Source organism: Pelobates fuscus, chromosome 1 (assembly GCF_036172605.1).
Source record: "Pelobates fuscus isolate aPelFus1 chromosome 1, aPelFus1.pri, whole genome shotgun sequence".
Lineage (NCBI taxonomy): Eukaryota > Metazoa > Chordata > Amphibia > Anura > Pelobatidae > Pelobates > Pelobates fuscus.
The window spans coordinates 411,100,600-411,125,784 of record NC_086317.1 but is presented as its reverse complement, the minus strand read 5'-3'; the positions used below and the strand labels follow the sequence as shown (position 1 = coordinate 411,125,784).

The 25,185-nt window shown below is 39.7% G+C and overlaps 1 protein-coding gene across 1 annotated transcript in view; it reads left to right on the top strand.

The window, feature by feature from the left end:
- Positions 1-710: 710 nt before the first annotated feature.
- NCKAP1L (NCK associated protein 1 like) overlaps positions 711-25,185 on the top strand; it is a 168,798-nt gene continuing 144,323 nt past the window's right edge. The window contains exons 1-3 of the mRNA XM_063428368.1: positions 711-985; positions 16,925-17,035; positions 17,343-17,435. Coding sequence (XP_063284438.1) covers positions 884-985; positions 16,925-17,035; positions 17,343-17,435 — 306 coding nt within the window. The 5' untranslated portion in view covers positions 711-883. The remainder of the gene's footprint in view (positions 986-16,924; positions 17,036-17,342; positions 17,436-25,185) is intronic.

The window sequence follows — 25,185 nt, the reverse complement described above, 5'->3', positions numbered from 1 at the left end:
ATCCAGCCTCTAGTGGCTGTCTACCTGACAGCCACTAGAGGCCGCTTCCGTGATTCTCACTGTGAAAATCACACTGAGATGACATTGAAGTCCATAGGAAAGCATTAAGTAATGCTTTCCTATGGGCGGTTTGAATGCACGCGCAGCACTTGCCACGCATGCGCATTCAGCGCTGACGTCTGCAGAGGGAGGAGAGGTCACCAGCGCCGAGGGAGACAGGCACTGGATTAAGGTTTTAACCCCTTCAGCTCAGCGGGAGGAGAGCCCTGAGGCTGGAAGGGGGGGGGGGGGGGGGGACTAATAACCCTATAGTGCCAGGAAAACGAGTTTGTTTTCCTGGCACTATAGTGCTCCTTTAAATATTAAATTCACTTTGAATTCTCACTTTAGTGAATAATGAGACAGGTCAGAATTCTCAACACATTTGTAAACACATGAACATTTGTAAACACATCTGTAAAAACGTGACGTTTCAAATATAATAAAAAAGAAAATCCAGTTATTTTACACATTTATAAATGCAGTTACAGATAAAATGATTTAAAAGTATTTGTCAGACGTTTAGAAATCCCATATGCATGCAAAATGAGACAAACGTGTGTAATGCGGAATAGAAAAAGGAAGTGGTATTGAAACTTCTGTGTATCATGATAAATGAATCTATTTGTGCTTCTCTCAGTATGTTGTAACATTTCTGTGTGAGCTAGCCTTTCACAAAGGAAGCAGAACTTGAGCTCATTTGCGAGATGTCACTTCGCTAGGCACCACCAAGATAAGTTAGGCAGTCGATGGTACTTGTCTTGCTCGTCTGAATTCGTCGGCACTGTGGATCTCCAGATGCTAAACTGTACTTTGGATTAGGACGGTTATTGGTGGTCACAAGATGGCTCTGGGGTCAGCATATCAACATAAACTGGCAGAGAAACTTATGATACTGAATGACAGAGGCAAAGGAGTTCTGATCCGTGTCTACAACATCAAAAAGGTATGATCGGGCCCACGCTACCAGCATAATTCACTAAAGTGAAAATTGTTGGGATATCAGATTCAAAATTGAAGGCAAAAAATAGCCAAACTGTTGCAAGTCAGCTATGCTTCAAGTTCAGCTAGATTTTCCTTAAATTTGAAATGCACTTTAAATTCACTTTGTATTCCAAACAACCCTCATTTTATTGAATAACACTGTAAGTGTTTAGTTGTCAGACCATGTTAACTAAGAAGCAAGGTCATACTGTACTGTAGAATGTTCTGTACATAACTACACTGCTGATCAGATGTAACCGAGTTTACTTTTGTAAATTTAAAATAGAAGCCATATTTGTTAGGAACCAAACCTCTCTTTTATTTGATACATTTTTATGTAACAGACTTCCGCTGTTTAAGCATGAAACAGTTTTAACATTAGTGTTTAACTAAAATAATTTTCTTCCACTGTGAGCAAATGCCTTTCTGCATATTCTTAAAAAGCCAGATCATTAAAAAAAAGTGTCTGTTTCACATTTTGCGAATTAGACTGTCTAGTACTCCGGAGACATCAGTCAGATTCATTTTAATGTAACAGGCCGTGATTTTGATCTTTTGTTTACAACAGTGTGAACTTAGAGACCATGGTATCTCCAGGGCTGGGCTGGCTAAGTTTTGGCATTGCTTTGCTGCCTTATGTCTCTCTGGGCGTAAACGTGCTGTAAAAAGCTTGACTTCCTGTCAGTTGATTGCTATTTGTGTTTTAGAGGAAGTACAGGGCCATGTTTGACTAAAGCATTGTTTGTACCTAGAAAAAAATAAATTGCAACGACTTCAGCTTTCACAAGGAAACAAGGAAAGTATAGTGTTAGTAATGCAAACCTGTATTCATAACACTCTAGTGGCCTATATCCAAAATAAATATAGCCCCCATCCATCCACATTAAAAATTAGAAAAAGAAAGGGTTTTCCTTACCTTTTTTTTTTGCACCACGGAGACACCCTCATTGCTGCTGCCCACTCTTCATCCTGTAACTTCATCTTGGAGTCGCCCCTTTATGATAAATGTTCAATCCAATATTCCCCGTAGCGTTGCGCATGGTCGTCAAGATCTGTGCGCGCATCTAAGGTTCTCATAGGAATGCACTAAATTCATTGCATTGAATGACCATGGTTTACTTGGTTGTTGCAAAGGAAGCGGACTAGATATGTATTTAACCTTGCAATTGAAGCATTGCAGTTTCTACAAAACTACAATGTTTTACGCTGCAGGGTTAAAACTAAAGCACACCGCCATTATTGAGATGAAGTGGTCTGGATGCATTTAGGAGTCCTTTAAAGTTAAACCCCAACATAATAGGATGCAGAGAAAATAAATTCAGCTCAATATATAAGAACAATTACCTTTCTTACATACAACACATATCTCTTTATATATAACTATTTTGTTATTCTATTAAATTTTTGGAACATATATATTGATTATCTTTATCACTTTATATATATATATATATAAAAAAAATTTTTTATATACGTATATGTTTTATATTATATATAGGTCAGAGAATCAGATATTATCATAAAGTTATTGATAGTAATGCTTGAAGAGAAATTGGACCCGATCTGGCTTTGATTCATTTTATTGTTTATTACTGTGATGTTTCATTTTAAAAAAAAATCCAATTTTGTCTCCATATCCCAGAGATGGTACTTGTTGAGAAGGCTTCCAATTGAGTTTATTTGCACTTGTGACACAGCTGTTAGCCTTTACTATCAATGTGGCTATACTGGGGTTTGGATATGGATGTAATTTTAACTAATTGCCTGATTGATGGGATCTTGTTAATTGTTAATCACTTGTATTCCTATAAAAATGAATGTATACATGCACTTAGTAGCTTGACAAAGACCGTGTAGGTCGAAACGTTGTGATGGAGTGGGTTCAATAAAATTGCCTTGCGTGTACCTTGGAGTGCCTGGACCTTTCTTCTATTTGTTATTCAGCATTTGGTCTTTGGTCTCTGGTACAGCATTTGGTCTCTGGTACAGCTACATACTGCTTAAAGGGATAGAGTGCAGTTCCACACCCTACCATAACTATATCTTAAATAGTAGTCATAACACCAAAACATAATGGTTGGAAAAAGAGAAGGCAGAGAGGAAAAAGAAGATAAAGATAAGGTAAATAAGGTAAAATTAGATAAAATAAAGCTAGTTAAAAGGGAAAATGAAATATGGTACTTCTGGTGTGCAGGCAATGGAGTTCAAATATTATTGAATAAATCAGGGATAAGCAAACCTTCAGTACTCCAGATGTTGTGGACTACATCTTCCCTGATGCTTGCCAACATTACGGCTGTATGAGCATTATGAGAGTTGTAGACGACACGATCTGGAGTGCTGAAGGTTCCTACCTCTGGTATAAATGATGACAGTCTTTTTTTGAGTGGTCAGCTTTTCCCATTGCTTCTGTTATCTGCTGAGATATTATGGTTGTTTCCAATATTTGGCCTGTGACTACCAAGGGGATTTTTCATAGCACACATTGTACTCCTGGCCAACATTGTAGCAATAGAAAAAAGTGTTTGTAGGTTGCAAATTTAAATTTCCAGATTGTTGAAAGCTGCCATATGTTACACTTTAATTGAGTGTTTGCTATATATATATATATATATATATATATATATATATATATATATATATATATAGTCCATTTAGATCCCCAACAAATGAGAATTAAATCATCTCCGAAGCTCGTCTTTCTCATTTAACCTTTGTATATCCACCCCCTGCGTGTCATTAAACCATTTCCAAGCTGTTTAATTGCAAGAAACAAAATCCTAGGTTTGCTTTATATTCCATCTCCACATTAATTTCACTTTCAAGGGAGAAATTAGAAAGAATACAATTCTTAGAGCAGGTCAGGACTAGAAGTTACAATTCTTGCATCTGAAATGCATAGATAAACAAATATATTTCTGCTCCGTCTCTTCATTTTTTAACTTGAATTTAATAAAAGACCTTAACTACTCTGTATAATATCTACACCTGGTTAGACAAAATATTATTATTATTATTCAAATTTGGCGGATGTTGGCTTAGAGAGGCGAATTTCCATCCCCTCCGATGAGACCATAGTCTCTTCTGCTACTATCATTATACCCCCACAATGATATCATTATTGGTTCAGATTTTAATGTCCATCAGAACTACCAATATTTTTTTTAATTCCTCAAGAAATAGTTTTGCCTTGAAATCAAAAGCCTTGTAAATTATTTTATATTAATACATACTAAAGCCTGTCTGAATTTCATGGGGAATGTAGGTGATGGGTACTTGTGGAATTGTAACCTATAAATATTGGATAATATTGAAATTACATATGGGTCTTTATTCCCCATGTCTTAGTTAACATGAGAAAAGTAGAGAACACTTTATAACCTCAGCAATGCAGGTATGTGTGGACTACCGCACCTTACCACGATATTTTGACAGCCCTCAACAACTAACTCCCCAGCTATGCCCCAGACTTCTAGGTGGTCTGGGAAATCTTGGGTCCTGGCATTCATGTGGATGTTACTTTGACACGTAACACCTCGCTAGAGATTGTTGCAGACCACGTACACCCCTTCATGACAATGGTGTTCCCTGATGGCAGTGGCCTCTTTCATCAGCATCTTGCACCCTTCCACAGTGCAAAAGTTGTTCAGGAATGGTTTGAGGAACATGATAAAGAGTTCAAGGTGTTGCATTAACCTCCAAATTCCCCAGATCTCAATCAGATTGTACCAGACACCAAAGGATACAGAGATCTTGTGGAGTCCATGCCTCGATGCACTAGAGCTGTTTTGGCAGCACAAGGGGGACCTACTTGATATTAGGCAGTTGGTTTAATGTTGTGGCTGATCAGTGTAAATGGAGCAATGTTTTGGTCTTAAGTCCTTCATCTACCGCTTAACATTAGCATAAATTTGATCCCTGTAGTTGTATCACGTAACAGGAAGTGGAGACTAAATAAATGGACAATATACAATACTTTAGATACCCACCATAAATTATTTCTCTATTTTCTAGTATGCTTTTCATACAATAAATGTTTCCTGCATATTATATAAAAGGTGTTAGAAAGACAATGCTGTACAAAATGTAAAACAATTAGAATTTATATATGCAATAACTTGCTTGTTCTCATTTGTAATGTCTCCTGTCTAATATATAATTTTCTTGAGCATGAGCTGCAAACTACCACCCTCTTTTCTTAGCTGGGTAACTCAATCTATCATCTGAAAAAAACTACCGACTAACTTGAATTCCAATATCTACATACCTCCCAAGTGTCCCTATTTAGGGGGGACAGTCCCTCTGTCCCTCTATTATATCCTAATGTTTATCTTTTCTAGGAGATCCATATTGTTGGCATGTCTGCATGTATAACAGAGCTACCCACCAAAAATACTCAGAGTAATGTGCCTTCAGTGACGATTAATAGAATATTACACACATTAAATATCCAGGGAATACTTCTAGCAGTGTGCTCCAAACAGGGTGGACCAATGTTCCATATAGAATATATGACTGAGATTTGACAAAGGCTCAGGGGAGCCAAAACGTTGTATTGTATTATGAGACTTGACAAAAGCTCAGGGGAGCCAAAATGTTGTTGTATTTTATTCTGTACTCCAAATAAAGACTGCATATCAAAGAAACCTCAAGGTATGCCCATACCTCCTCAAATAAGATTTATTGTTCTTGTTCTAATTTACATTTTGTTACATAAATTGTTATTAGTTAGTCCTTAAAAAACGCTAAGAACAGCCCAGGCCCACGCCTCTAAAATGAAATCGTTCCTCTGTGTCCATTTGAAATTTGTGCAGGTATGTATCTACAAAATGGGTCAGGATTGGCAAATCTATCATTTCAGTGATTCACAATGCACACGCAGGAATTTTTGCCACCCTAGGCAAACAAAAATCTTCCGCCCCCCATATGTCCGGCCCACCACGTTACATCACAATGCCCCACTCTTATGCTCCGCCATATGGGCAACAGCTCCTATCTACCCTTTATGTGATGCAGTGAGCAGCAATATTCGATGGCTTAAGTATACTAACTTCATTTTCCTTTATTCCCTTTCTTCAGGAAACCGAAACTGTATCTAGGTGACTCTGCAATGTGACCACTAGATGGCATCATAAATATTTTGTTTCAGCTTAGATACACTACTAAACAGACAGTATAGAACTAAATTTACTTTTTGTTCTAAAGGAAACACCACAAACTGTATGCGGTTTTAAGAGGAAGTCAAAATGCGTATCATACTAAACAAAAGGGCCACTTGTTAAACTAAGCACAAAGTCATTTTTTTTATATTTTTCAATTATAGGGAATTTTGGAAAACTGAAGGACCACTCCCAACCATCCTAATAATAACTTCCGCTCAATGTCTGGATGCCATTTTACCCTCAGGGGTGAAACCATTTGGCAATGATTTTAACCCCCAAATTTATCCTACAGTGGCTAACACCTCAGGATCTTCCCTTCCTTCAGGCTGCTTTTGTATGTAGGCAGACGATGATCATACCCATCTCTGGCTTACTAGCAAACCTTCCTCATACTGTGGCAGCAGGTAGAACGGTAGTGAAGAGCTTGAGGTGTCATCCACTGTGGGATCAACTTTGGAGTTAAACTGCTGGAAACAGTTTAACCCCTAAAAGTAAGATGGCGTCTAGATACTAATGCCTGCCAAACAAGTTCAGTGAGCTAAAGTTTTTATGGGGGGGAAGATGTAAGTGTTTAATTATCCAAAATTCTCTATAACTTACTTTTTTAATTTTAGTTTGAGACTAGGCTTAGCAGTTTCTGTTGTATCTAGCTTGCATCTACTGCCTGAGTTAATACCTGAAATACCTTTGAATGGAAGAGCAATTGGAAAGTGTTGTGAGAACAGGCAGCAGCCTAGTATATTCTCTGGTAACTAGTGTGCATTCACCTCCTGCATCTTGTCCACCATCTCCAAGTCCATCTGTACCTGTTGTATAAATGTCTCCTCCAAGCCACAATTACATTACCAGTAGCACAAGTAGCTCACCTACTGTCAATATTGACAGCATCACTACCATTACCATTACCACCACCACCACCACCAACATCTTCGGTACTGGCACCGTCAACATTTCCATTAGTATTAATCAACCAAGAGCCAGTGTACAGGCTAGTGTTATGACAGATTCCACCTGCTTTTTCAGCATACAGAAGACAAAGGGTTGAGGGTACTGTATTGCCCAAATTAAGCAAAGGTTGGGCTCCCATTAGGGACTTCTAAGTTCTAAGAAGGCTGACTTGCAAAGTGCAAATTGTGTGGCAAGGAAGTGAGTAGGGGATGAGTGTAGTGTTATCTCACTAATGCCGGTATCTGCAAAGATAGCACAAGTCTGTATTACTGAGGGAAGAAATGAAACCGAGAGGGCTGCACTCACTTGAACATGCATACATTATAGGGTGCTGCTGGGGCTAATCTATATAAAATACACAATACACAATCCAGCGCACTTGCTTTTCACTAAACAATGATTTCAAGTCTCGCAGATTGTAATAGTTTTATGTAAAAAAAAACACACCACACCAGACCTGAGGCGCTCTCCACCCTCCCTCCTGATTGTATGATACCACGGACCACCAGGGAGCCCACACTGGACCACCAGGGAATGGATTACTTAAAGTAAACAGTGTCACAAATACCTTAATAAAAACACACTACCCGGGGGCGTGGCCGACTGAGCAACTGTGCAGACGTGTGCCGGTGGAGCTAAAGCTAGAAAGAGACAAAAAACAGATATTTACTGGGAGAAAATCACCGAGAGACTACCTAAAGAGCTGCCCCCCTCCAGATGACAAAATGGGCCGGAAAAATAAAAGATTTCGGATGCCCGAGAGCCCAAGACTTCCTGACATAAATGGTACTTAAAAGGCAATAAACCAGAAACCATTATGTCCAATAAATTTAAAAAGATAAACATAAAAGAGTAATATATAAAATAAAAGATAAAGATACCTACTTAATGGCCCCAGAAAAAAACAAGTGGAGCGTTTGAAATATTTTACCAGAATTTATATAGTTTACCAGAAGAAACATTCGGTAAGGAAAAAGAGATTGAGAAATTTCTTGAAAATCTGTCAATGCCAAAAATCTTACCCGACCAATTAAACATTAACACAAACAGTGCAGGCAAATTGTCAGGGCATAACAAAACAATATATTATGGCAGTCCTAGCCATGTCCAGCGATAGCCACTGTGTCAGATGTGGTGTGAGAGAGGTGGCTATTGTGTTAAGGAGCTTTTCACATTAAGCTAGGGGCCGTTGTGGCGAGAATTAGCAGGAGGTATGGTATGGTACAGTGTGGTCCGCCATGTGGAGGTTTTGCTTGCGCGGTCACATTCAGCCAACTCTTGGTCAATGTCTTGGTCTCCTAGGTGCTTGCGACTTGGGCAGTGACTGTGTGGAACCTTCCCCTGGGATTTCCTAGTTGTCAGCTTGTATGTCGATGTGGATTCAGTTGTTGCGGTCAGGGTCCTTGGGGGAATCTTCAATTGTTCCCAAAGTGTTTTTCGAGTCTTGCTCCGATGTGAGGGTATAGGTCTGGAAGCTGGGGCTGCACTTCACATTGTTTAGTGAATACGTGAGTAAGCTGGATTGTGTATTTTGTATGTTATATATATTGGCCCAAGCAGCACCCTATGATGTATGCATGTTCAGGTGAGTGCAGCCCTCTTGGTTTCATTTATATATTTGGTATTCCAGGCCATCTCCTTGGTTTTTCATCCATCCCTGTCACAGGTGCCTCATTCCAGGATCCTATTTAGCCTTGACCTGCAGAGAGTCCCAGGAGGAAGTAGTTCCCAAGTAAGTGGATTGATCTCAAAAGGGCAGGCATTAGGCTGCTAGAGTAGGACCTGCCAAGAATGGGGTACATTGATGTGACAGGCTTATGCATTATATGATTATATAATGTAACTAAATCCCCATTATTTTTGCCTAGGTGAGGTGTTTTTAAATAAAACTAATACAATCTGAGGTTTGAAATCATTCTTTAGTGAATAAGCGAGTGTGCTGGATTGTGTATTTTGTATGTTACTGAGGGGAGAAGCAAGAATAAAGTACAATGGCAGGCAGTGGGTCCACTGGTATGGTATCTGATTCTTCACAGTTGTCACAACCTACCATCAGCACTACCTCCTCCATTACTAGTACCACCACCCTTAGGTAGAGCAGGGGGAATGATAAAGATAGTGTCAAAAGTCAGTCAGACAGGATAGTAGCCAATTGCACCCCTTTATAATTCAATAAATTAAAAAGATAAAAAGAGTAGATAAAAAAAGTTCCTCTTGCCTAGCTGTTACTGCCAGTGGCACTACACCGTTAAGATCTCAAGCTGTAGAAGCCATATATATATATATATATATATATATATATATATATATATATGGTATTGTAGGTATGGGGATGTGGCTTGCAGGGTTGTGTGCATAAATGGCGGTTGCTTGTGGGCTTGCATGTGTGGTAGGGGCTATTTCTAGTGTAGTAGGTTTGAGGAGAGGGCTGTTTGTGGTTGTTATGAACTTACTTGCACCAGACGCCCAAGTTGCTCCCCTCATTGGGCTGCGTGAGCCGAACTCGTCGCGTGGCTGCACTGCTCCCCTCCTCAGGTCGCACAGCCCAAACGCTCCACATGACCACATGACTTGAACATGAAATATTATACTCACCATGCAGCCCATTGAACAGCTCTCTTGTCAGGGTGGCGTTTCGGTGCCCGGGACCCAGACACTGTCCGGGCGGCGGTGCGTGGACCGGGACCCAGTATGCCTGATGTTCAGAGTAGGAGTCACAGTGTGGAGATGGATTAGCAGGGTCTGGTGCAGGGTAACCACACGCCCCCTGGTGTTGAGCACCAGCGTTTGTGCAGCCACATACCAAGACCCTGAATCAGCTTCAGCGGATACCAGGAACTAGGAGCTTGGAAATTAAGCAGACCTCCCAGGAGCTGAATAGGGAGGCTCAGCAGCAAGATTGTATCCAGTACTAAAAACAGGGCAAGACTAGAACTAGGCACCAAACATGAAAACAAGACAGAACTAATAGAACCCAGAACCAGAGAAAGATAGTAAGCTAAACCCAGAACATATACACAAGACATGAGGAAAACATGAACATAACATGGGCATGACTGTACAGGACTGTACATGGACTGGGTATACAAACTAAAACAAGACAAGATAACATAGGCAAAACAAGAGGAGAAATAACGAAGTACTACAAAAATCATGGGGATTTAGTCACATTATATGATCATACATTGCATAAGCCTGCCAACAACGCCAATGTACCCCATATCTGGCAGGTACTACACTGCCTAATGTTTGCTAAAACAACCAAAGAAGACATATATAGCACTTACCTGCAAGAAAGGGCAGAAGTCATGAGCAGCTGCCTGCAGGGACTCTGAAACAAAGGGAATGATGGAAAACAAACGGGTGTGGCAACATAAAACAAACATTTAAAGGAAACCTGGAGACTGGGAATCCCAGGGACGGACTATACGAATGAACCCAGAAATCCCAGCATAAAGAAAACCAGACAGACTAGAAAACCAAAAAAACAAGAAAAACTAAACAAGAATTGTAACAAGAGTACTGGGTACCAGAAGCCATTGCCAGACATCTCCACAGAACAGAGCAAGACGTGACATTTTTCTACTTGTTCGTGTGGGCCGAAATCCATACAGCAGCTTCTTCCCTGTAGCCTCTTAGATGCTACCCGCTTGAATTTTATGCTTTCAAACAATGTGATGTCACGCCCTCCCTTACAGTGACCACATAATCTAGGCAACCCTATATTCAATCAATATGGATTTGCAGAGATGACATTAGACATGTGCAATTCGTTTTGGTCCGAATAGGAATTCGGCCGAATTTCGGGCAATTCGGACAATCAGGTACTTCCGAATGTCCGAATTGCTGAAGTGCCGAATTGCCGAAGTGCCGAATTGCCAAGGTCCTGAAGTTCCGAAATTACCGAATTTCCGAAGTGTCGTAGTGGCGAAGTTCCGAAGTGTCAAAGTGCCGAAGTGCCGAAGTTCCGAAGCACAGTATTGCCTAAGTACTAATATACTTACCCAGTGAAAGAAGAAAAACGTTACATTGTATACAATTTTAAATAAAAAGTATACAAACATAGCCAGGATTCACCTGTAAGCATTTGCAACACTTACAACAATCCAGTAACATACATTCATATAAAATGTAAGTTACTTTGCCAGTCAGTGTAATGACAGGAATGAATAAGTAGATAACTCCCTAATTCCCACGGCATTAGGGAGCTATCTACTAAAAGGCTGAAAGACCTAAATTGGTCTTTCAGCCAAATTTACTAATACTAAGTAAAGATTACTTAGTATTAGTAAATTCTGCCCCTACTCGCTATACCGCGAGTAGGGGCATGTCTATTAAACAGTGAGCAGTCTGTGGCTGCTCACTGTAAAAAAAAACCCAAAAAAACAATAAAAATAAAAATATTGCTCCCGGCCCCTTACCTGACAGTCTCTTCATTTACCTGTCAGAGCACTCTGATTGGTGGGTTTAAGCCATCCAATCAGAGTGCTCTGACAGGTAAATGAAGAGACTGACAGGTAAGTCTCTACATTTACCTGTCACAGCACTCTGATTGGTTGGTTTGAAATCCACCAATCAGAGTGCTCTGTGTCATTTTACACAGCATGGGAAAGGTCTTTGGAATTTTCCCACTCTGTGTAATTTGACTCATAACTCTCTGATTGGGGGCCAGGGGGGATGGCCTATTTTTTTTCTTTTTTTTTTTTAAACAGTGAGCTGCTTACTGTTTACTAGACATGCCCCTACTCGCGGTATAGCGAGTAGGGGCATAATTTACTAATACTAAGTAATTTTTACTTAGTATTAGTAAATTTGTCTGAAAGACCAATTTAGGTCTTTCAGCCTTTTGGTAGATAACTCCCTAATACCGTGGGAATTAGGGAGTTATCTACTAAGCGGCTGCAATAGAAGTCCCGAAGTGCCAAAGTCCTGAAATTCCGAAGTTCCGAAATGCTGAAGTTCCGAAGTGTCGAAGTGCCGAAGTTCCGAAGTTGCCGAAGTTCCAAAGTGTTGAAGTGCCAAATTGCCGAAGTCCTGAATTGCGAAAATTCTGAATTTCGGAATGCCGAACCGAAAATTTTCCCCATGCACATGCCTAGATGACATGTACCAATCAAACATATGTTAGGCTATATAAAGGTCAATTTGGCTCCTTGTTCATTGGTCCATGGTTTCTGTCTTGATACACGTTAGTGCTTATAGTAAGTCTCTCTTGATATATTTTCATATTGACCACGGCTTGTATTTGACCTTGAGTAATTCTGGTATCCTGACCCGACTTGTCATTCCGTTTATCCGTATTTCTCTTTTACTGACTTTGGCTATTACTGACTTTCTTACGTGTATATATGTATACTGGGGCTGTAGTGTGTGTATGGATGATTTGGGGCTCTACTGTGTGTGGAGCTGCAGGAGGATAGTGGCTGTAGGGGAGATAGGGATTGTGGTATAGGGACTGTAGGTTGTGTCTGGGGTTCAGGAGCAGAAGTGTGTGAGAGGCCTGGGGTATAGGACCTGTAGTTTATGTAGGGATAGGGACTCTAGTGGTTGCAGAGTAAATAGGGACTGTAGCTGGTGCTGGGGGGGATAATGGTAGTGGATGCTGGGGGGTCCTGGGGGGTTGGGGTGTAGTGAGGTGTAGTGAGGGATAGGGGCAGTAGTGGGTACTGGAGTGATATGGGCTATAGTGGTTGTAGTGTGAAATAGGGGATGTAGTGGAAGCAGGGGGATAAAGGAGCTAACAGGGGTTGTTGAGTGTGCAAGGGCTTATAGGAAGTGTGGTAGGTATAGGGTCAGTAGTGGTTGCAGGGGCCTTTCATGTGTGGGTGTTAGAGAAATTAATGTAGCTTGTACTACACTCGCTGAGCCTTTTTTTGTGGGCTGGTCAGTACGTGAGATCTTCCATCTCCCCACCAGCCAGTGTTACAGCTTCCTCTTTAGTCTGACAGTCTATTATTGTCAGACCTAAATGGGCTGACAGGGGTGATCCTTTCATCTCCCCTTCCTGTCTGCCTCATCCTGCATATGTTTTTCTCCCAATCTATATATCATACATGTATACATTTGCAGGAGACCCGTCATTGAAACTTCCTACCCATAAGCACTGGGACCCAATAGTATGATTGAGCACTGGCTATACATAATAGTATGTATATCTGGTCTCCATAGTAGTGTTTCTGACAAGGAGAAGCAGTTTTGCTTCCTGAATTTTTTTTTAAATAAAGCTAAAGCTATCAGCTACCCTCCCCCATGGCTTTGCCCTGATTACACATTAACTGACCTCTTATGACAAAAGCATCTCACTGAAGATACCCCAAAACAATTATTGACACCTATACATGCTACTTGACTCCTTGGTCCTCGATCCCCTCTTTAAGTCTCTCCTGCCATATTTTAATGTCCTTTGTTTTGTACGCATGGTACATCAACATATTTTTTTAATGGGATAACAAACACTATAACCTCTAGGCAAAGAATTCCCCAAAGTATGAAAGGGATAGCATATGTCTATGTTGTAATCAATCCCCCCACAATTACATTGATATCCCAACTCACTAATATTATATTATTTTATTATAGTGCAATGTTCGGGGGGTGCTTCAACCCATCCTCTTAGAACATGGACAATACTTGGTATTTCTTTAACATTTTCCCTTCCTTCCCTTTCTGTTGCCTAGTCAGCTTCTCAAGCAATTGCATCAAATTTAAATAGTCCTGACATTTTTAAGACTGTTTAAGATTGTCACTCACGCTCCCTTTTGCTCAATCCGTTGTGCACCAGACTCACTCACACTCTGATGTGTAAGGTGTTGACAATGGGAACCATGAATATAAGCTCAGCTAATTCACTGGTCCTATACATTATTTCATACTCTCTCACAGGTTCCAACCAAATCTATATGCTTCATCATGTCAATATTCATATATTGGACCCAGCAATACTTCACCAACTTTCATTTAATTTGTGTTTCAAATGGAGAATCTTTTCTCTGTGCTACCTGGGAACCCAATTTACAGCAGGGAATTGTAAATAAAAAATGCGATTGTTTGCACTTTGAGGCAGCTCTTTATGATGCTAATAAACTCTGATTGATACCTTCCACAGAGAACTCTTAGAGTGGTATTCCTTTCAGATTTCATAGTTCAAACTCATATTCAAGACGGATATTATACTGTAACCAACTCCTTTAGATTGTAAGCTGATTTGGGTAGGGGCCTGTTTATTTACTGTTCTAGTATGTTAATCATCTCTTGTTAGAATTAAATGTTTTTCTTGTTTACCTAATGCACTGTGCTGCATAATATGTTGGCGCTATATAAATCATTGTAATTGTAACTTTCCGTCACTGCCAACTCTGCTCATACCCACATTTTATACCCTTTACCACTATACCTTCCTACCGGTGACATGGACTGCCTGGTAACCCTCGGCTTGGTACCTCTGGCAAGAACGCTTCCTAGCTAGAACTGGGACACCCGTAGCACTTGGCTGGGGTCTATCTGAAGTTCCCCACCCTGGAAAATGGTCCTGGCTATAGTTCCAAGTGATCACTCTCTCCTGAAGAGTGTATAGCTGTACAGCTGTCTCACCCAAACACTAGCCGAGACTTAGTGAAGGGCGAAGTAGAACTGATTTTATTGAGGGAACCACAGGTTTAAATAGGAGTTCTCACAACATGGGGTCATCACACCAAACAATACAAGTCACTCCTTGGAGTCTTGGTGTCTAGGACAGAATTAGGTCAGGAGTCCATAACTTAATTACCTGCCTGACACCAAGATCCATTGAACAATAGCTATTGTATTATAAACTAATTTCTTCAATTCTGTTTACCTTTTATACATACAGACTCGCTTACACAATTATCTCCCATAGTTCATGAAAACTCCTAAAAAAACACATATAATAATATACAGCAGATGAAAGGGGTCTATGGAACAATGGGACATCACCCTTCTGGGAAAACAACAAGAAAAAAGGGGGGGGGGCTGAGGGGAGAGAGGATAATAACTAGCAAACAAATACATTACACACCCCGCCCGTACCTATAATGGGCACAGGGTGACAAAAACATAGGAGTGATATATAAAAAGTTCAGGCACATATACCGACAAACATACTGACACACATAGATACACACACTGACAACTTACAGATACACAGATACATAAACTGACTAACATGCTGACACACACACAAATACATACATTGGCAGACATACTGACACACACAGATTAATACACTGACAGACATACTGACACACACAGACACATACACTGATAGATGTACTGACATACACACAGGCACATATACAGACATACTGACACACACACAGACACATACATTGATAGACATACTGACACACACAGACACATACATTGATAGGCATAGATACAAACACTGACACACTGACACACACAGACAGGCATACTAACACACACACAGTTGGGTATACTGACACACACACAGGCACATACACTGACAGACACTGACACACATACTGACACACGCACACAGGCATATACACTGACAGACACTGACACACACACACAGACATACTCACACACAGGCACATACACTGATACACACCTAGGCATACTGACCCACACACAGACATACTGACACACACACACACAGACATTCTGACACACACACACAGACATAGTGACACACACACAGACATACTGACACACACACACACACATACTGACACACACAGAGACATACTGAAACACCCACACAGACATACTGACACTGACAAACACACACACAGACATACTGACACACACACACATACTGACACACATGTAAAAACAATTTTAAACCCACCCTCCAGTTTCCTACCTTTTGCTGGAGGGTGGCTTCCCTGTGATCCAGTGTGGTGCCTGAGGTTCATGGGAGTGAGAAGCTCCTATCCGCACTGACTTCTCCTCACTCCCGCTCTGCTCCTCCTGCTCACTCCCGCACAGCTACTGTCTTTATGGGAGGAAGTGACTTGCGGCAGTCACTTCCCCCCATGTTGCCGAAAAGCAAGGACCCGGTCATGCTGCTAAAGGGCCACAGCCCCCGACCCGGCCCCTGCTGATAGAAGCCCACCGGGTGGCCCAAAGTGCATGGGCCACCCGGTGGGCCTCCTTAGAGTGCGGGGCACAAATAAATTGTTGAGGGCAGCGGGGCCCACAAGGCAGCTGCCTTGGGCCCCCCAGTAGTAACTGGGCCCGGGGCAGCTGCCCCATTTGCCCTGCGTTAAAGACGGCCCTGCCCGTACCTATATCGGGCACAGGGTGACAAAAACATAGGAGTGATCTGGGGACCTCCATAAAGTGTCCGTCTTCATCCCCCAGTGATGGTCACTACCATCACACTACCCCATTCCATGTTTCCTCCTAGTCTCTTTCGACATTTCCCTCTATATTCTTCTTTTCATTTTCTTCCTGTATTTCTTGTCTCTTTTGCTGACTTGTTTTCTTTTTTATTTTCATGTTCAGTACAAGTCGTTCTTCTCCATGTTGATGGGCGATGACTGGTTAAACTGTAGAAACGTTAATGTTGATTTATGCTGATCTTTTTATGGGCACCATGTTTGTATTGTAATTTAATTTCTATATCATCGTCTGCCTACTATTTTTCATATTGTATTACTCAAGTTTCTGCATGTACTGTTGAAAAACTGAAATGTGAAAAAAAAAAAAAAAAAAAAGCGACTTCTTATGATTATAGTGAAAATGTGTTTTTAGGTTTCTGTGTATGATTTTGTTACCTAATAAAAAAATTCCCCTTAATTTCATAGACATGTTCAGATACCAAGACAAAACCTCCATTCTTCACAGAGAAGGCAATGGAATCTTCACTCAAATACATTGGCAAGAAGTTTCCTAACATTGATGTTCGCAGCAGCACGGTAAGAACTATCACAATGAGCAGAGATGTCCCTAGGAAAAGGGTGCCCAAAAAATAGATCCCCAGATGTTGTAGAACCACAACTCCCATGATGCCAAACATGCCTTTGCATGCATTAAGAATGGCAAAGTATCATGGAAGCTGTAGTTTTAAAACATCTGGGGATCTACCTTTTGGGCACCTCTTCCCTAGAACTAAAGGTAATCTAAGATTGTGCTATGATGAGTTTAATATGTCATTTGATTGGCCATTGGTAGGTCAATCATATATTCCATTCCATTTATAGTAACCTTTCTTTTTTTTCTCAGCAACATCTAGGTCCAGTGCATAAAGAAAAGGCAGAAATTGTCAAGTTTCTAAATAGCTATTACCTGTCATTTGTGGATGTTATGGAATTTCGTGTAAGTATGGAATGCTTGGCAATATGTTTATAGTTCTTTATAAAATGTAAAGCAGATTTTGTGCAATGATGCCACTATATTATCTATCTTAGCATCAAAAAGAGTAGTCGCAAATGTGTATCAAATAACCAAGGCAATAGTCATCATTTGAATTCTTTACTTCTTATCCTATGTGTTAATGTAATGCCAAAACATAATGGGGGCACCTCTTCCTATAACAATTCTGAAAAGTATAGGCCCACACAAGCTGACTATATAACAATAACAACAACAAAAAAAAAGATTATATTCTTCCCTAGCCATACCAGCAATGGGCGGCTTGAAGAGGCTAGCTGACAATCTACTAAAAACGTTTTAACTCTGAATAGAAGGGCAGATCCAGGGAACTCCAGATGCTATAACTATCTAATTGAGCAGTTAAAATGCCTACAGTCTTTCTTTAGTTCAATAAATAGTACATTGTGTAGTGAGATGTGTTTAATTGCATATGGGTCAATCGTTGGTGATGATTTAATTGAAAGAAGTGGAAAGGGACAACAATATAGAATATCTAGAATACAGAACAAAGCAAACTTCCCTTTAGCCAAAACCAGTTTTAGAAAAAAAATTATGTCACTACCTAACTCCTCTTCCTACTATATCTAGTAATTATTGCAAGTTTGTGCATCCATAATATTAAAAATAAAAACTGTTAAGTATGCAGAATGTATCTCATGCAAGTCTACTCCAAAAGTATACTCCAGAGCCAAGGCACTCAAGGCTCCAGAGACAAAGAGGCTCTGGCTATCAGGTGTCCCAGTAATTGAGTGGTGAGTGCAAGGGATGAGGGACACTTCTCAGAAGAAGTGATCCCAGAACTTGTGAATACAAAGCCGCACTGGAGTAGAGCAGCCAGCAGTAGCTATCGCAGCCCTTGCCATAACCTGTACCTGGCCAACCTGGTCCCAACTGGACTCCAGGGAAACCAACCACACTGATATATCTACACAGAGCTGCAGAAGAAGCTCTCCCTCATACCAATAATACAAACAGCCCACACACAAACACACACAGTCCCCACAAATATAACACCACTGGCAATCACATACATGGACAGAACCCCACAAGCAGCCTATCACATGCAATACCACAAGTCCCACACATACACACACCACCAAACATACTATGTGAACTTTTATCCCCACACACAATTCCAGAAGCAGCCCCCATACACAGCCCACATTCATAACTATCATACACAATACCACAAACTATTCATGAACATATACACTATAACAGCCCACATATGCACAAATATAATGATACAAAGCAACTGCAGCACCTGTAAAAACACAAGCAAAATAAGGCAACATACACAACTGGATTTAAAAAAAATAGGACGTGCACTCCAAGGGACTTCAAGATCTTGTTTTAGCAAAATATAGAAAGTACAGATACACCTCCTAGTGGATAGGACACACTTTTAGTGGGTAATAGTTAACAACAAAAAATTACCCTTACACTAAATGTATGGTAGATAAGGACTCCTCCAGGTCCTCAATAGATATGGGAAAAAATGGATCTACGATACAATAATAACAGAAACAAACATAGCGTAATACTGTTAACTTTTAAGGGGGAGTGGGAAATTAGATAGTAGTTCACACTCACAAACCAAAATTGATTGTAGGCATATCATGTAAGACGGTGAATATCTCAGAGTAGATGGACCATCATCATATACATGGAAAGAAATAAAAAACAAAATAGTGCAGAGTATCTTGGTAAAAGAATACACTTTAATATAAAGGCACACTTACAATGTTGAAGTGGCAAGCAGGCATATAGAATCAACCGGTCTCAGGATCACAGGATGAAATACAGGATCAACTTATCCCAGTTGAAGTAATAAAAGTAAATAAAACAGCCTAATACAAACAATAAAAAACTCTGTAACACTATAAAAAGCCCTACGCGTTTCGTTCAAATGTCCTTGAACTTCCTCAGGGGCAAAACGTCCTTCTGTTGTAGGTATATTCGTCCATGTAGTGCTGGTGGCCCTTTTTAAATCCATCTGATTGCGGCACGCCCGTGGTCTCCTCCAATAATTAATTCACTTCCGGGTTCGTCCGTCTGCAGCATTTCCGGGTGCGCACTGATGACGCAACCGGATATGCGACTCACGTCTATCTTCCGGAGTCATCTGTGCGTTCCACCTGATATGCGTTCCACCTGATATGCGTTCCACCGCTCATTAGGAGCAGGAAGCAACCATGAATGAAAAAAGTAATTTAACGATAATATGTAACAATCTTGATAATATTTAGACATTGTACTATTTTATAAAAGGGATAAATCTCCCTCACATCTATCTATAAACCCTTAATAACAATATGAAGAAAATATATATAAGTAAATAAATTATAAATGAAAATACAGTTAAGAGTACATTGTATACCTCCATGTTTATATATACTTATTAACCCATCCTATATCCATCATGATTCAGGTTAAAGGCAAAAGAGGTACAAAATGTGTATATATAAAAAATAAAATATTATTAAAGAAAACAAACCAAATCGAAATCAACGTTAAGTCCCCTTGGTTGCATGGTTTGCAGGGTATGTATCCAATATCCCTCCCTTTTTCTCAATAATAGCATCAAATCACCTCCCCTATCATCTAGAGCTACTTGTTCGATGATAGTACATTGTAGGGTATTAAAGTTGAAAAGTGGGCATTTATTACAGTGCACCGGCACTGAGTGAGTTAATAAATGATTTCTGATGTTACGTCTATGCTCCTGGAATCTAACTTTGGCCTTCCTTCCCGTCCTTCCCACATACTGCATCCCACACCCACATGTGAGTAGGTATACAACATGAGTCGAAAAACAGGACAGGCTGCCTTTGATCTTAAACTTTTTCTTATTGACTGTACTCTCAAAGCTAGTAGTGCTCTTGATTTTATGGTTACAGCTGACACAACTCCCACATGTATGATAACCCTCTTTACATTTTGGTTTACTTTTTCCCAATCTAAAGGTACTTGGTGCCAAAATCTGTTTTAAATTGACTCCTCTCCTAAAAATAACTTTGGGGAGATTGGGAATCTGCTGATTAAGATATTCATCCTCCCTCAGCAACCCCCAATGTTTTTTAATAATCCTTTGGATGTCAAAGGCCTTGGAACTGTACTGTGTGTTAAAAGAAAAGTCAAAAGTAGAATTCCTAGAGATATCCTTCTTTTTGTCTATAAGCAAATCACTACGTTTGATACTTCCCACCCTATTGATTTCTGCTTCCAAACTCTCTGGATCGTAGCCCTTTTCCAGAAAACGGCCTTTCAAAACTTCAGCTTGTGTGTAGAATGAGTCTAAGTCACTACAATTCCTCCTCATCCTAATAAACTGGCTTTTGGGAACCCCTTTAAGCCAATTAGGATGGTGCCCACTGTTGATATCAATAAAACTATTGGTATCTGTGTTCTTAAAGAAAGTTTTGGTTTTGATGGCTCCATTTTCAATATAAATAGACAGATCCAGAAAATCTATATTCGAGATACCGATCTTTGGGGTAAAATTCAAACACAAGGAATTGTTGTTAACATAGGTGAAGAAGTCCCTTAGTTCTTCAAGAGAACCTCGCCAGATGACGAGGACGTCATCTATATAACGTCTCCAGAGCACCAAGTTTGCACCAAAAGGGTTATTGGACCAAATGGATGTTTGTTCCCAATGGTCCATAAACACATTGGCATAACTTGGTGCAAACTTGGTGCCCATTGCCGTGCCTTTCACCTGTAAGAAAAACTCCTCGTTGAAACTGAAAAAATTATGGGTGAGAATAAACCGTATGGCTTCTTCTAAAAAGGAACAAAAAGGAGGTTCGAGATCAGAGTCCCTCTCTAAATTCCTTCGTACTGCTTCTATACCTAGATCGTGATTGATCACGGTATACAAGGAAGTTACGTCCAAAGTGGCCCATACATAATTCACATCCCATTCAATCGATTCCAATTCTTGGATAAGATGTTTTGTATCCTTAATATATGACCGAGCTCCCTGAGCGTATTTTTGAAGATGAAAATCTATAAACTCAGAGAGCCTAGATGTCAAGGAATCGATACCGCTGATTATTGGTCTTCCTGGGGGTCTTTCTTTACATTTGTGGATCTTAGGGAGGAAATAAAAAGTGGGGACTCTCGGGAACTCTGAGTAAATAAAAGAAAAAGCGGCTTCTTCCAAGGTACCAAGTGTTTTAGCATCATTAAGAAAAACTTTCAAATCCTGGTTAAACTTTAGGTTGGGATTGTATGACAATTTCTTATAGGTGAGGTGGTCATCAAGTAGCCTATATGCCTCTGTTACGTAGTATTCAGTAGACATAATGACCACACCGCCTCCCTTGTCTGCGCTTTTGATAGTTAACTCCTTTCTGTCTTTTAGTTTAGTCAGAATGTTATTTTCTGATTCACTCAAGTTTTTACGTTTATTATCTCTACGTAAATTATTCCCCATCCTCTCGAAATCTCTCAGAATCATTTTATTAAAGGCTTCAATCTGACTACCTTTTTCATTTGGGCAAAATTTAGATTTCGGTTTGAACTTCTGTATTGGTCTTGCCATACTTGATGTCTCATTTATTGGCCCTTCACTATTCTTTTTAATGAAGAATCTCTTGATAGACATTTTCCTCACAAATTTTTGAGTGTCTATAAAGAGTTGAAAAAGGTTAGGAGGTTCTTCTGGGACAAATTTCAAACCCTTGCTCAAAAGATAGACTTCTTGAGATGTTATAGGATATTCAGAAATATTGAACACGCCCAAATTTTCTTCCTGCAATCTAGTAAGCTTTAAACACCCATTATTTCTCCGCTCGTTCTCCTTCTTTTCCCCGGTGTATTTCTTTCTCTTAGGGGTATAAATCGATTTGTTAAAGGTAGTTCTTGGGATCTGGGGGGAAAGAATTCCGTTATCGTTTTCTTTCGGTCTCGCCCCTTCTCTAAAAAATCCCTATTTACATGATTGTCTTGAGCCTGTGCGGAGGTAGTGGGTCTTTCTGCAGAGGGATAACTATACTCTGTTCTGGATACTGATACAGATTGAGTTTGACTTTCATTTCTCGTTCTTGGTTTAAATCTATTGTTTTCGGGTTTTTTTGATGGAGATGTTTGCCGTCTAAATCTAGAATTTGATCGGTTTCTTTTTGGATCAAATCTTTCTCTGTTATGGTTATTATAATTGTGTCTACCACTTTCTCTATATTTTAATTTTCTGTCGATTTTGTTCAAAGTTGAAAATGTATTATTAGCTTTGTCATTCTTATCTCTTAGATATTTTTTATTCTTTGTCTGGGCAATATTATCATCCAGTTTTTCTATTCTATCAAAGAGAATCTTCTCCTTCCTTTTAAAGTCAGGAGTGTCTTTATCAATTGTGTTAGTTTCAGTCAATTTTGTCATTTCATTAGAAACCACAATTAGATTATCTTTTTCAAAATCGACAATTATTTCCATAAGAATCAAAGAGCATCTTTCAAGAGCTGAGTCCCAACGTTCTATATGTTTTGATTTTTCTAACCCATTCGCAGGTTTTTTCTCAAGTCTAAGGCCTCTTGGGATTAATCCTTCCTTGATGTAAGATTCCAGGAAGGATATCTCCCACCACTTTTTTGTTTCCTTGAAGGAAAATTTCTCTAGTTCATGGAAATAGTCATCCAATGTGACATTTTGTTTTTGACAAGTGGTGATGGTATTGTTAAATAAAGATTGCAGTTTGGCCTCTCTGAGTTCTCTCAGATCTGAAAACATGCTCATTGTTCTTATTGTGAAAAAACAGTTATAACGGTGAATCTATATAGAGGAAAAAATTGTATAGCAAAATATAGAAAGTACAGATACACCTCCTAGTGGATAGGACACACTTTTAGTGGGTAATAGTTAACAACAAAAAATTACCCTTACACTAAATGTATGGTAGATAAGGACTCCTCCAGGTCCTCAATAGATATGGGAAAAAATGGATCTACGATACAATAATAACAGAAACAAACATAGCGTAATACTGTTAACTTTTAAGGGGGAGTGGGAAATTAGATAGTAGTTCACACTCACAAACCAAAATTGATTGTAGGCATATCATGTAAGACGGTGAATATCTCAGAGTAGATGGACCATCATCATATACATGGAAAGAAATAATAGACACAATTATAATAACCATAACAGAGAAAGATTTGATCCAAAAAGAAACCGATCAAATTCTAGATTTAGACGGCAAACATCTCCATCAAAAAAACCCGAAAACAATAGATTTAAACCAAGAACGAGAAATGAAAGTCAAACTCAATCTGTATCAGTATCCAGAACAGAGTATAGTTATCCCTCTGCAGAAAGACCCACTACCTCCGCACAGGCTCAAGACAATCATGTAAATAGGGATTTTTTAGAGAAGGGGCGAGACCGAAAGAAAACGATAACGGAATTCTTTCCCCCCAGATCCCAAGAACTACCTTTAACAAATCGATTTATACCCCTAAGAGAAAGAAATACACCGGGGAAAAGAAGGAGAACGAGCGGAGAAATAATGGGTGTTTAAAGCTTACTAGATTGCAGGAAGAAAATTTGGGCGTGTTCAATATTTCTGAATATCCTATAACATCTCAAGAAGTCTATCTTTTGAGCAAGGGTTTGAAATTTGTCCCAGAAGAACCTCCTAACCTTTTTCAACTCTTTATAGACACTCAAAAATTTGTGAGGAAAATGTCTATCAAGAGATTCTTCATTAAAAAGAATAGTGAAGGGCCAATAAATGAGACATCAAGTATGGCAAGACCAATACAGAAGTTCAAACCGAAATCTAAATTTTGCCCAAATGAAAAAGGTAGTCAGATTGAAGCCTTTAATAAAATGATTCTGAGAGATTTCGAGAGGATGGGGAATAATTTACGTAGAGATAATAAACGTAAAAACTTGAGTGAATCAGAAAATAACATTCTGACTAAACTAAAAGACAGAAAGGAGTTAACTATCAAAAGCGCAGACAAGGGAGGCGGTGTGGTCATTATGTCTACTGAATACTACGTAACAGAGGCATATAGGCTACTTGATGACCACCTCACCTATAAGAAATTGTCATACAATCCCAACCTAAAGTTTAACCAGGATTTGAAAGTTTTTCTTAATGATGCTAAAACACTTGGTACCTTGGAAGAAGCCGCTTTTTCTTTTATTTACTCAGAGTTCCCGAGAGTCCCCACTTTTTATTTCCTCCCTAAGATCCACAAATGTAAAGAAAGACCCCCAGGAAGACCAATAATCAGCGGTATCGATTCCTTGACATCTAGGCTCTCTGAGTTTATAGATTTTCATCTTCAAAAATACGCTCAGGGAGCTCGGTCATATATTAAGGATACAAAACATCTTATCCAAGAATTGGAATCGATTGAATGGGATGTGAATTATGTATGGGCCACTTTGGACGTAACTTCCTTGTATACCGTGATCAATCACGATCTAGGTATAGAAGCAGTACGAAGGAATTTAGAGAGGGACTCTGATCTCGAACCTCCTTTTTGTTCCTTTTTAGAAGAAGCCATACGGTTTATTCTCACCCATAATTTTTTCAGTTTCAACGAGGAGTTTTTCTTACAGGTGAAAGGCACGGCAATGGGCACCAAGTTTGCACCAAGTTATGCCAATGTGTTTATGGACCATTGGGAACAAACATCCATTTGGTCCAATAACCCTTTTGGTGCAAACTTGGTGCTCT